Genomic DNA, 14,306 nt, shown 5'->3' with positions numbered 1-14,306 from the left:
ATTGGATCACAAATGGTTGTCAGCGTTAAACTTTGTTGTTTTTATCTAGACATCATTTATTTAATGAAATAATGTTTTTGGTGCGTGAGAATGTCAATAATTGTTAATATTTATATTGGAGCAATTTTGATTTTAATTTGTGACGAATTCTAACAGTAAACCTTTTTCGCAGTAATTATTGATCATATTGATAATGTACATACGTCTTCATGCTTGCTATGGCAACGATAACACATTGGGCCGTTAAAATTGTTGTTATATTACCGTGAAAAAATACGCCATACGTATAGTTTAAAACATTAACCATTGTCAATACACTTTAGCCGAAATTTACATTAACATTTATTTCTATAATTTTTATTATACATTTCATGCTACTTTTACTTTATATTTCACTTTACTTACCTTTTGTTTACTTATATCTATTTCATTAGTAGACTTATGTATATGTTTTAAAGCTTTGGTGCTCTTATCTTTTACATTTATTTGAATTATTAGTAGTCATAATAATAATTAATAAAAAAAATATTGGTTTATTTTTATTACAAAACTTAACTTTTCTTTAAATTTTTTTAACGTACCTTTTGTTTACTTATACTAGTACTTATTGTAATAAGTGTAATAGTGTACTATTGACACAGCTACATTTTTTAATGTTCGCGCTCTTATGCGCTTGCCATCTTTTATAGCTAATTTGAATTAGTATGAAAAATTGCTGATTTTAGCAATGTTTTTAAACTACCTGGTTGAAAACGGGACCTTATGACGCCACATCATGCACCACACCGCCAACCTGAATGTTTTATTTTAATTCAATATAATTGAAGAAACTTACACAAAAATTTTCCAAATTTTATTTCTTGCGTTTTTACAACGATTTTGTACTTTTCTAAGTCTCTTGAACTCCCAAGAATGCAAATGGTTTAATTTTGAAGTTTTTAATTTTTTCGATTTTTATAGAAATTTTAGACGATTTTTGGTTCCCGGGGCAGTTTATTGCTAATAACTTCAGAATTATTGACGCTAGTCCTTTTTGTTTGGTACTGTTGGAAAGCAAATTTAATTTTAATTTTTTAATTTATCATATATAAAAGATAGTATGTAGTCCTACCTTAAAGAGTTAGCAAGAAAATTGCTGATAAATTTAAAAATATTAATTCAACTAAACGATCATGAATTTTGCATTTTTCTCGACGGCAATCGATTTCTCGAAGCACTATACTTATGTACGCATAAAAACATTATAACGTTTGAGGTACAGTTTTGCTGCAATTTACAAAAAAAGAGTAAAAATTTGTTATCTTCTGAAGTTATGTCAACATCGAAAATAATTGAAAGCAAAATTCAAATGTTTAATTTGTTTTTTTTTTCTAAAATATAATTTTAGCTTTATTACCATTACAAAATAATTTTGCCTGATTTTGTTCAAAGTAGGGTTTTAACCATCAATTCAGTTAAAGACAAAAAATTTGTGTGACTCTTTTGGGCTATTTTAAAGTTTATGTTTGTAAATATAAATTTGTATTTTTTTATTAGTATTAATTTGCCATCTTGAATGTTTTTTCATATTTATTTAAATAAATTTGAAATTACTAATTTGAAATAAAAGATTAATAACAAATATTGCTTAATGTATAGCTACCTAGATATTTAGAGATTTTTTGTGTTTATCTAGAATATACCTTTGTGTAGGCATTTTATTTAAATATTACTTAAAAATATTAAAGCTGAGTATACGAGTACCTACTTTGCGTTCTGTTGTTATTTGTTATGATTAATACGTAGTAGCCTGCTTCTGAGCAAAATTGCGAAATTGTATAGCTAGATTTTAATATGGTATGTATGTATTTAAAAAATATTTATTAAACATGTCGCCACTAGGGAAGGAAATCTGTTCGAGAAACCTACTTATTTTTATTTTATAAGACGAATTAAAATTTGCTTATTTGGATAAATAATTGTGGAGAAATTTGTCTTAAAGGCAATTGAAATAACTACTCTGTAATAACAATAATTTAGTGAAAGCATGACAAACCAAACAATAAATTCCGATAATGTCATCTCAGGGTTGATTTTCTTCGATCAATTACTTAATATTCTGGTCCAAGAGTCGTTTACGGTAATCTTATCACGTAAAACAATCGCTGATGTGAAAATAAATCCACTTGAAGCTTAATTTTTTTTCCGAATTAACGTTTTGTGGCACGAAAAACTCATCTATTTTATTAAGTAGTTTTTTTAAGGACATGTTGGTAATAAATTTATTAATCAAACTTGAAGTGTTTTGTCCCTGAAAACGTATCATAAAAAGAAATCCAAACGCATTAACTAACTATGTAGAAAAATAATTTGGACTTTGAGGGGCTGAACACAACAGTTAATTAACCCCGAGGCAGCTAAATTACAATTTTAACAATAATGGTCTGATGTTTGTCCAAAATTGATAAAAACTAAATTTTTGAGGGCAATGGTCCATGTAACAAGCTTTTCCTTCAAGCTCACCTACAGGTGCGGAGAGGGTTGGAAGTTCGGCTGGTCGATACAGCGCCAGCCGTTCCAACATGAATATTTGATTTCGCTGCCACCCTCATGTTGTATGTCGACCTTTGCATCAGATGAATGTCATGAAGATAATACCCAATCCTCGCTTTTTCTCGAAATCAAATCTACACATTTTAAAAGTTAGGAACCTTATTCAAAATGAGGTTTTTGCTCTTTGTCATACATTTTAAAGTATTTTTGCAGACACTCTGGGGGTTGAAATTTGAAATTTTGCAAAAGTTATTGTGTCGAAACAATGGTGTATTTTTATTTAAACGCAATCGTTTGTAATTAAACTGCGTAATCGAGAGAATAAGTAGGTATGTACTCAATTGCTCTAAACTGTTTTTATAAATACTTCTCATACATGTTTCGCAATGACCTAATCAGGTTGTATTGTTGTCGAGGCATTGTACTAGAGGAAGATTTATGTTGCGGGTAGCTAAAGTACAAGAGTGAAGCAATTGGTTCGATTCTGCCTTGACAAGTGCTAAAGATTTATGTGGAATTTTTTTAAAGCAAGTAAAGATCATAACAAATGGAATTTGTTTTGGTTAATGGATATATTAATATTTCCTATGAACAACAAAATAAATACATTCACTTACCTTGTAGTATTTACTTTGAAAATTGACACTAATACGCATTGCGTGTTTTTCAGAAACATCACAAGGTTTTTAATTTAGTCTATTTTTTATCTAATTATTAAATGTTTTTCAACAAAAAGAGAGCAAAACGAAATTGACCTTTAACATGTAAACCTAAATCTGAGTTTATTTCAAACCTTAAATGGGTGTAAACTTTGTAATAAATTCTAAAAAAGGGCTTTTTAAATTTTGGTAGCTCTGTAATATTGTCCAGCCAAAGTAGACAATTTATAGTAGATGCAGTAGTTAGTCACTTACGACCGCTGTCGACCTTGAATAAAATCTAGATTGTAGACCAGTTTTTCTTATTTATTTACGTTTTTCAACAAAGAGGGACAGACACTTCATAAAGTAGATGCAATCAAAGTGTGAAATATTTAAAAAAAAAAAATTTCTAGGTACAATCATGTGTGTAGTTGAACTGAAACACAGTGTGTGAAGTGTTAATTTCACACACTGACGGCATTACACGCACTGACAAAAATATGACACTAAATTTTAAAATATCTTAAAAACCGTAAAAAAAAACGTTTCTATTATGTCTACAAAACTGTCTCGCACAATTAATATAAAAATAACTATTACTGTACTGATTCTACAGGGTGTTTCACACAACTTTACGAGACTTGCGCCTAATGTACGCATTTAAATATACAAAAGTCACAAAACACTAGATACAAAAAATACCCATTTAATTATTTAATTTTTGGAAACCCTTGACAGTAGCTGTCAAACAAATCACTATTGCATTTAATAGTCATAAACTGCAGTTTTTCAGAAACAATTATCATTTGTTCTATCAAGAGACGGCATGAATATATGATTCTAATTTATGTACCTTATTCACTAACTAACTAAAAACGTTGTAATTTTTGAAAGGGTGAACAAACAAGAGAAGATTATCCAATTTTTTAAAATTTGTAATCGAGTTAATATCGGAATATGTATTATTATTGTATTATTACAGGCGCAGGCTTCGTAAAATTATGTGAAACACCCTGTATAATAAAAGTGATATAAATGTCTTATAAAACAAAGTCATTTATATTTTGAATAAATAATAAAATTGTATGGTAACTTTAAGAATTTTTGAGAAGCTTTGTGAAAATGATTAAAAGATATTACGTAACTAATGCTATAAACGCCACTTTAGACATGAGTTTTATTAGGCACGAGTGAAGCGAATGTTTAATGAAACGAATGTCTAGACAAGCTTATACACGTGTTACATACTATGACTATCACAAAAAAATTACTTAAATTAAAAATTAAATTAAAAGACATCTGGAATGACAGAAAGCTAACTTCAGCCTGTGACTAATACGGCAGTTGCTATTAGCAACGTAACTAATACGCATATTAGTCACAGCTTGTGAAGTTGTATATAAAAGGTCACTTAGCGTATAGTGCTTCTGAATGGAATTATTTTTTTTGTGATTTTAATATCACTAAGAGAGAAACTGAGAAAAAATACCATATTATACCACATTTTTAACTGTATTTATTCAATTTCTTTACAACAAGGCATTATATTTCATAAATAATGAGCCATAATGTAAAATTCACGATTTTCTCAAACTAAAATAAATGGAAGTATGTAATAAACTTTTTGTCTGTTTCAAAGAAAGCTGCAAACTTACAGATCGTTACATCTCAAACCGAAATACCGAGCAACTCTTCATCTCTAAATATATTTCCTGTTTGACAGCCGATAAATTTCTCGTTACCCTTCAATGCAAATCCCATTAAAAGTAACTCGATTATCTGAAATTTTTCAAGATAGCTTAACCACTCAATCGCCCACATAATCTCTTTAATTACATTTATAATCTATAACGATGCATTTAGTCCTGTTTGTATGCAAGTCTCGCAACTACCCCCACATCGCCTGTTAGGGACAGAAGCCCACGGCTGTTCATTTGAATTTTCGATCACACCACCCTCAAGGTGAAAGTGATGTTTGGTGACCAAGGGGAGAAGTCTGCAAGTGCCACGCAAATTGCTTCAAATACGGAAAAAATCGAAACATAAATAATGAAATGTTGAATTTAGGGAGGGTTAACTTTAAAACGAGGGTGTATGTTGGGATATGGGATGTATAAGAGTCCTTGATTATACTAAGGACAATCAAGGACGATGTCAAAGAGATGTCAAGTGGCAGTTGAGTCCAAAAGAAAGGGGATATTGTGTTCTTGAATATGGAGAATTGTTTTAGGTTTATTAAGTTATATCAAGGGTATTGTTATTAAATTCTTGTTTTTTTTCTTAAAGTTAACAATTTCTTTTTTCTTTTTTCACGTTAGTGGGTGTTTAATTAAAAATATCACAAGTGCATTATGCGTACCATGGGTCTGATTATCTACCTGTAAAAATAGCCAAGTTACAGCAGGCCAGGTATTGATCCTGCTTCAAGTCACACCCGTTTAAACGCCTCCTGCAGGATCCGCCCTTTCCTGCTGAACTCCGCCTCTTGAAACTTCGATCGTTTTCAACCACAAAGTTCACAAAAAGGTCACCTGACGAATGTTCAACTTTCAAACAGCTTAACGTTATCAAAAAACCCAACGATTTTAGTTGATTTATTGGCGAGGATTTTGCCAATTTTAGAAGATTTTCGAAATGAAAAATAATGGGAATTTCAGAAAATTGAGATTAATTGAAAGCAAATTAATTTGCTTGTAACGAGTTGATAATGTGATGAGTAAATGTAGAGAAGATTATTGCATGTTAATTATGTTTCGTGTTTAAGGGACGTCATTAAGGAGAGTGTTAAACTGAGTTAATTTTTTCTAAGATTTCTGTTTTTTTTTAATCAAAATATAGCTTAAACTTACCCTTCACTCAAAAATCAAAACCAAGAGTAAAGTTATTCAAGTAAATGAAATTTTGCGGTTTAAACTGCTTATTGTGTTAACCGTTAAAAAGAATTTACCTATTGCTTGTGTCTTAAACGGATTTACGATAATGTAATAGCACTGACCTTGCTTTACCAAGTTAGATTACGTCTCAAATATGAATTAACTATGAATGAAACTTCGATCGCCGGTAAATGTACTGGAAAGGGTGTGTATCCTAAGTTTTTCCTCTAACAGTTATTTAGAGCTTCATTGCGTGTTGAAACCAAGCAAAAAGCTTAAAAATATGATAAACTACCGAATGTGGAACACTAGACGCATTTAACATAATTTAAAGTTTTAATTATACGTGACGGAACCAACTTTCTGTTCTAGTGATTAAGTCAATATTGAAGAAGTCATAAAACCTAGACAATGAAAACGTGTGCAAATGTACATTATTGAAAGCAATTTCTTTTGCAGTAAATTTAGATGTCAATGACACTTTTAACGACATGCTAATAATTCTTAAAGCACGCGCCCGCTTGTAAAAAATAAACAATTAAACTTTCTCCCTGAAAAATATTTTCACAAAATCAAGTTAGGAACCGTAACTGGAAAAATTTGGCTTAGACAAAAACTTTTTCAATTAAGAAGAATTTCAGTTAACTTTAATTTTTATGTACCGTAAAAATTGAAAGCTACATTTATACAAAGTTTTCAATAAATCTTGAATCGCAATTAAAATTTTTTGAATTACGTCAACTACAACATTTTTCAATATACAATACATATCAATTTTATCTTGAAATATCTTTAATTTGTTTTTTGTTGCAAAAAATACGACCGATGTGATTTAAAGTAGGAACAGTAAAACGTCGTGCACGACTATGCCATGAATGAGTGTCGTAATAATCCTTACTTCACCCATCCATCCCGTGCAATTTACATTAATTAGACGTGCGTCAAACCGCTCTACACAAGGTGAAAAATTCGCCGCGAAATTCTTGACACAAATTCGGTCGACTGCTTCGGAATCAATCGATAATAAAATCGATCTTGAGTAACATCACAATTCACACGATCTGGGTCATTAATTGCCTATGCTCCCGAAAAATCTCATTTCCCCGACTTTCTCTTCAAAATCAAATGCTCATTACATAGTCATGACAGTAATTACACTGCCATGACAGACAATTGTGATAAACGACACGCTTAAAAAATTATGATTGTGTAACAATGTGACCTTGAGTCGGGAGAAAGCGACCGGAAGATCTTCCGGGACATCTCGGAATTAATTACAGCATTCAGAGCATGGGTGCTTAAAGACTGGAATTTTTGTTTCCACAAACCGACGAGGACTTTCTATTTGCATGCGGGTGATCAATCATACGGTTATTTTTCGAAAAAAATTTAAGCCCTGACCTGAGACTTTATTGCAGTGTTTTATTATTGCAAAGACACCACAAGCTTTTGAAACGCTTACTTAATGTAATTACATAGATTTTACAGCTTGCATTTAAATTAAAAATTAATTACAATTAGAACTAACATCGCTGGAAACTGAAACTAGCTTCCAAGTTTTCTCCTCTAATCAACATCAAAGCTAAATTTACATACACTGAGAACCTGACTTGTTTACATATACAGATGTAATATTTACATAACACAAAGAATTTCTATAATTGTTTTAATGCGATAATATTTAAACTGTATAAATTACGCACCTCCTGTGTAAATATTTTATTTGTACAAAATGTTAGTGTAATGGAAGTGAAGGGTAATACACGGGCTTTCACTCTTCCCCTTACAAAATTCTAATAATTAATAATTTGTAACTAATTAGAAAAATTGCAACATTTTCTCACTGCTCTCGACACCAAATACGAACTATTGTTTTATATAAACAAACTCGAAGCATCGCTACATGTTTGTTAAACAAATTTGTGTCATTTTTTTTCTGTTTTAAGTGGCACAAAGCTGATAAAAAAGAGATAGTTGTACCAGATGCATGCAAGTCGATAAGATGATAACGTCGGAAAAAATGACACCGAAAAGATTTGGAAAAGAACGTGATAAATTGTCTTTACGAATAAGGACTTTAAATTAATCTGATAAAAAGACGGCTTTATTGAGAACGTGGTGAGATCTAAATCGGGACCGAGGGAATTTTTTTCTCAAATTTTTTAGTGTTTAGTGAAATTTGGAAAGGTGTAGGTAGAAATATTTTAAAGACAAATTTTTTGCATCTGAATAATATATGAATTTACTTTAATTTTTACATACTTACTTGTAGTAATCAATAAAAATAAAAATAAAAGTAAAATTTAAACAACAAATTCTCTAGCTCTTATTTTACTTTAATCTATACCGTTAATCTTTGCCCCTAAAATAATTATCACGCAGGATCGTCCTATCATGATGTATTTTTAAAAATACATTACTCATGATATTTACTATAGGTTTATATCTTATTTAGTGGTGTAGTGTGTCTAAACCGCATCTTTGCAAACTTTGCTGTAATTTTTTCTATGGAAGCATTAAAGAAAGCAGTGTGCTAGAACAGAAGCGTTTGTTTGATATCATTTTGAATATGTAGTTCACAAATTTCAAAACAACCTAGAATTTTTTGTTTATTTCACAGAATCACATTGTTTGATCGCTGCAAGATTGCACATTTCCTCCTGGTGCATTAATTGTGCAACTGTGCTAGTAATCGTCCTGTGGTACCATTTTCGCGATAAATTTAAATTGAAATTAGCTCATCGGTAATTGCCTCGCCGTTTCCAACTCATCATCCAGGTAATGATCTCACACTTAAACAGTACCATCTGAGGTCAGACGTACCTACACCTATTGCAATATGAATGCACGAAATACGAATTGAGTAACCTACATTAGTCGAAACGTGGACTTTAGATGTGCAACAAATCGACAAGGCTGAAAACATTAGCTCCCGTTCCGCACTGTAATCCATCTATAGGTTTCATCCTAATGAATTGTAGATGAATCACGAAACTTGCGATAAATTATCTCACCAATCTCTATTGTTAGATGAGTGACAACGCTATTGAGGCATTACTTTCGCTAAACTACAAACATTAAAAGTAACAACGTTGTAACTCGAGATTGGAAGGTCAAGAGAAATTGACAAATCGAAAAATATTACAACACGGGTCAAGTTAATGAACTTGGGGGAAGAAATACCCAAAAGGGCACAATTTTGCAATTTGTTACTACATGAGAAACAAGAGATACCATCGGAACGTGTCGACACTCGAGTTAACAATAGATGATAATTGTAGGAAATTAAAGAGAGTATACTGTTATGTCACTATTATGTCTCTATTAGACCTGATTTCTGGCTCTTGTAATTAGTAACCTTCACTGACTTTAACACTAACCCGGTACTAATTAATTTAGAAAAATATATCGCGTTATTTAGCCTTGTAACGACTTTGTCCTTTATTGAGATGATCTCTTCAATTGATTAAGTAACATATAATTTGATACTTAACTAATCTCTCTTTGATTAATTATTTGATAATATGATTTATTCGCATATTTTTATTGTGTCTCTCAAAATGAATAAACCAAAGTTTGTGTTGATAGTATTTTTTTAACTTTTGGCTTGTTCAAAGTCAAAAAATAAAAATTTTGGTACTTATCGTAGCATCATCGTTTATTTAAACGAATAGAAACTATCTGACATTGCCGACGAGTGTGAGAGGTACCTTCAATATAGGTCCTTCGACAGAGTTCAGGTACCGTCTTAGTTAATCACTTTATCTCATTTTTATCTTTTTAATGACTAGATTTCGCCAGTCTCCGAAAACGTGATTGTCAAAGGCCGCCCATGGTGGGAAAGATACCAACCTCATACTGTTCTACGGCTTCGAATCCCAACTCTCTGACATAATTTCCAGATGTAACAAAGTCGGAATTAGGTGAAATTCCAATTCGGAATTTCACCACTCGATGAATAAATCATTTCAGGATTTATGCAGATGTGATTTTCAACTACAGGGAACCACAGGAATGGGTACGGCAGAAAATAAAGCAATGAGTGATGTTAAAATTTATCCTGGCGTGCCTTACACTCCGTAGGATTTTCATCCTACTTGTAATATTCCGAATTATTTAAATCCTGAAGTTGTGAGAAACTGCAAACTTAATAATCTGAGAGACTTAGACCAAGTATTTGAGTGGAAAGTTCGATTTGTGGAAGATAAAAGTTTTATTTTAGTCCACACAAAACGTGCAACTGAGAATTGTAACGTATTTGAATAAGTTGATTGAGTTTGGGGTTGTAGGGTTTAGGGCTGACTCAGTTAAATACATCACGATTGAAGAGTTGAAACTACTCTTGATCTCAACACAATTTTTTCCGGACAAAACTAAAGCTTTCATCTGCCAAATCGTGTGATTTTGATAAAAATTATTTTACTAAAAACAATATTTTTTTAGGTATTATGTCGTGATCGGAAATGAGGGATACGTAGACCTCGAAATTGTGTTTGAATCGTCTAGCAATAAGTTCGGTCTTCAGTGGCAAAGGCAATTTATCAACTTTGCAAAATTGGGCCCCTGCTTGGGTTTCGTCTTGAAAACTGACTCACTTGTTTTTGTTGACACTCACAGCAGCCAACCGCAACGACCAAGTTTTGACAAAAATCTGAGACAGAACAAAATGCCTCTAGCTTTTATGCTGTCACACTTTTATGGTTCCCCCAGTTTTATTTAGAATTATTATTTTTTGACATTCTCTGAAAATACTCATATCAAATCTCCAATTATTTATTCTGATGGTTTTTGTGAGAATGACTCTGTTTGTGAACACCGGTGGCCTTAAGTGACAAAAATTATCGATTTCAGAAATGTAGTTTCAGGGACAGATTGGAAATTGATGGTCAAATAACAAACAATAGAATGCGTTTTCTCGAGTGATTTGTAGCGTTTGCAAAAACTTGACTGAAAAAATTTAGATTGGGGTAGCTGCTGGTACTTATTGTGATATCATTTCTGAAAATTTGGTCAATAAGACTTGATCCGAAAAGAATTTGGGTGTCGTTAGTAATAAGGAAGTTGCCACTGTTAGTAGACAAAAAAAATTGTTGTTGTAGTGAAAATAAATCGATTAATTTTATTGTACTTTATTTGTAAACACATTTTATATAGCTGTATTGACCTTGTCAAACCATTAATAATTTCATTTATTTAATAATAATTTTGTCATTGAAGCGTCAGTTGAACAGAGAAATAATTTATTTTTTAATTTAACTCAAACGTTGATTCTGTATGTATAGAACTTCAGCGCCAAGCAATTTTATTAAAATTCATGTGATTAAATCGACTTTCTCTGCCAAAAAAAAACTATTTCAATTTTGATTTTTCGTGAATGGCCAGAACACCATTAAACTCTAAAGCTCCCAGCCGAATAAACCCTTTACCGTCACTTTTTACTTTAACGGCTTTCCCGGTGCAATTTCCGGCTTGCAGACCTCCTGATATAACATCACAGTAAATCCCTGGAGGTAGACACGTCTGTAAATCTCGTTCAACATCCTCCCAATTAGTAAAAACTATAAAACCCTTATTTCCACGACAAAACGAAATTTGTTGATCATCGTTTGACCAGAAATTTTCAACATTTGTTCCTGCAACAACATTTCGGAATTCAACCATGTTGTAGATTTCTCTCCATCGGTGTTCACAGATGTAACCATTGGTACAAGTGTTGTCTGTATTAAAGCTTGGAGGAATTATATTACCAGTTTTATCAGCTGGGGGACCTAAACAAGAATTAATAATAACAGTAATAATAAAAAATCTAAACAAAATAACCTTGGTTGAAATCGTTGAAAGCATAACTCGAGATAATCCTGGTCGTACCATATGGGTGTGCCAACATAAATGCAACAGCCATTTTATACTGCTTCGCATTTTTATAAGTCAAAATGTGTTGGTCTTTGTCTCGCTGGGTGTCATGATTGTCAATAAAAGCGACAGCGTCAGAACCATCAATTAGACCCCATGATGGGCCCCAATTGATCAACCATTTTAATTTATCATTTCCCCTAAAAACGTTACTTAACGATTTTCCAAATTTAAACTCGACTAAAGCCCCCAATGTTGTATATTCCTTGTCTGAATACAAAACAATATCATGACTCAAGTAATGTGTTATTTATTTACCCATTGTTGGCACTTCCTGATAAATAAAAGGTCTCAAATTTTCGGCAAACCCAAATTCCGAATTCAAATTTTTCAGATTTGAGTAAATTTCTCTCAAATCTGAGGGCCACATGTGTTTTGCGGCGTCAATTCGAAACCCTGCCACCCCCAAATCAATTAAATGGTTCAAGTATTCAATTATTTTTTCTTTTACGTATTTTTTACTCTGGAAAAAAATTGAACGTTTTGCGAATATAACTGTTGCGTTTTACCTGATTCAAGTCTTTCAAACCCACCAATTCGCAATTTCTTGCATTTTCATTATTATCAAAGTTTGTTACTACGCAATTTTTATTGAAATCATCCGGCCCGTATGGCACTCCTGGGAAGAATTTATGTGTAGCATTTGCAACACTTCCACCGGTCCCAACCCCATTTCCGACCGACATGTGATTAATAACGGCATCAACATATATTCTGCAACATTTCCTTCAAATAAAAAAAATCGAGTCGCTTTTTAGGGTACCTAACACCCACAGCATTGCATCTTTTGACCATATCTCTGAAAGAACTCTCGTTACCGGACCTCGTAATCAATACATAGCTCACAGGCTGGTATCTTTCCCACCAAGGTCGGCCGTCAATTATTAAGTTTTCGTTCGGGGGTGAAACCTACAAAAGGGTAAAAGCCGCGGGATTATAATCATATTTATTACCTGAACGCCGGCGTAGGCTTTGTGTTGGAGGAAGTTTTCGCATTCGGAGGCGATGCTGTCCCATTTCCATTCGAAAAGGTGTACGATTGTGGAGCGGTTGGGGGAGAAATGGGGCGATTTGTATGAGGGGGCTATCAAGGGAAGAAAACACAGACACGACAGAAGTTTTAACATCTTGTGAATATCAGTTGTTTGGGTCATTATCAATGGACAGCAAGATGACCCCAACTTATCTAAATGTTTTGTTGGCAAATAAAAAACTGTTTTCTGACATGATGTGGTCTATCTAATCAAAAAAACGCACTAAACGTTAAAATATTGAAAAATACTTTTTAATTTTTGTGTTTTAGATACTAGTATGATTCATGTTTTTTACATTTGAAAAATTAGTTTAATTGATTTTTAGTTACGCCTCTGGCTGTTCCCATTAACTAAATTTGAGGTTCATGTTTATATTCAAAATTGGAGTTTTTTATTTTAATAATACTTTCTACATTTTAATATTGATTTGTTTTTACCACTGGCAATGCACTTAAAAATGTATCATTTTGAACGCCTCATAAATTCTTTAATTCCAATTATTTTTTATAAAAACATTTTTTATTTCTTGGTGGAAAGATATTTTGAAAATTTGGGCCAGAATTTTCAGTCGTTCATGACACACTTCGCTATGAATGAAACTACAAGAACAACAGTTATTTACTATTCTCTCCGTGGCTGAATCGTAGGCGAAAATAATTACGAGTGTTGAGCGTTAAAGTGCATAATCAATTTCCGCCCAAATAAAGAACGAAATAAATTCCTAAGAAAAGTAAATTTTTGTTTACAGAATAACAGGAAATGACGAGATAATATACTGATTTTTTTTCGGGTTGTCAAGGTTAAAAAATCTCGCTTTTTTATTGATAATAATTGTTATTATATTCGATTTAGTATTGAATGACAAAATACCAATTTGGAATGATTCAAAACTTGCTAAAAATAGTATAAAAAGTAACAAAATATTTATCACTTGATCAAATTTTAATCAAAAAAATGACAAGACGATTAAATATTATTTGTTTATTTACAATTTGGCATTAACATGAATGGCAGTAACCCGTAATCTTCATCAGCTCCGAGGAAAATATTGGCATAGCCATTGTCCCCAACCGTGATGATTTTTCCCGAACAAAACCCATTTTCCACATTTCCACTTATAACATCACAATATAACCCAGCCGGAAGTTCATGTTTTGTAAAAATTGTCTCTAAGATGAATTTTTTACCAAAATCTTGCACTTCTTGGCAAATGAACGGTTTTCCATCATCAAGAAAACTATGGTCGGTATTTAATTTTTTTTAATTTGGAGTAAATTGCAACCAAATCATCCGGCCACATGTATTTTGTTGCA

The 14,306-nt window shown here is 32.1% G+C and overlaps 1 protein-coding gene and 1 long non-coding RNA gene across 3 annotated transcripts; one reads left to right on the top strand and one right to left on the bottom strand.

Annotated features, from left to right (window-relative positions):
* The first annotated feature begins 9,651 nt into the window (after positions 1–9,651).
* On the top strand, positions 9,652–11,335 carry LOC123008195. Of its 2 annotated transcripts, XR_006412929.1 has the most exons (4): positions 9,652–9,786; positions 9,838–9,969; positions 10,019–10,219; positions 10,490–11,335. It is a non-coding gene; the product is annotated as an uncharacterized LOC123008195 (long non-coding RNA). The 2 variants fall into 2 exon arrangements; XR_006412928.1 differs by having other exon boundaries at positions 9,838–10,219.
* Positions 11,140–13,135, bottom strand: LOC123008192 (alpha-amylase-like). The gene is made up of 6 exons (XM_044403874.1): positions 12,913–13,135; positions 12,723–12,868; positions 12,469–12,673; positions 12,218–12,422; positions 11,867–12,169; positions 11,140–11,814 (listed from the first exon to the last, which is right to left on the bottom strand). Exons 1-6 carry the CDS (start codon positions 13,111–13,113, stop codon positions 11,396–11,398), a joined length of 1,479 nt encoding a protein of 492 aa, XP_044259809.1. The 5' UTR covers positions 13,114–13,135; the 3' UTR covers positions 11,140–11,395.
* Positions 13,136–14,306: the final 1,171 nt, after the last annotated feature.

This window comes from Tribolium madens, unplaced genomic scaffold (genome assembly GCF_015345945.1).
Source record: "Tribolium madens isolate multiple individuals breed KSU strain unplaced genomic scaffold, Tmad_KSU_1.1 Scaffold_3;HRSCAF=73;Tcas5.2_LG2, whole genome shotgun sequence".
NCBI lineage: Eukaryota > Metazoa > Arthropoda > Insecta > Coleoptera > Tenebrionidae > Tribolium > Tribolium madens.
This window is presented reverse-complemented; position numbering and strand designations above follow the sequence as displayed.

What these genes read in the sequence shown, in the direction of transcription:
- LOC123008192 (XM_044403874.1), bottom strand. Translation starts at nt 13,113, where the DNA reads ATGACCCAAACAACTGATATTCACAAGATGTTAAAACTTCTGTCGTGT. An exon ending in AAGCCTACGCCGGCGTTCAG is followed by an intron (nt 12,869 to 12,912) that starts GTAATAAATATG and finishes ACCCTTTTGTAG; the next exon opens with GTTTCACCCCCGAACGAAAA. An exon ending in GTTTGAAAGACTTGAATCAG is followed by an intron (nt 12,423 to 12,468) that starts GTAAAACGCAAC and finishes ATTTTTTTCCAG; the next exon opens with AGTAAAAAATACGTAAAAGA.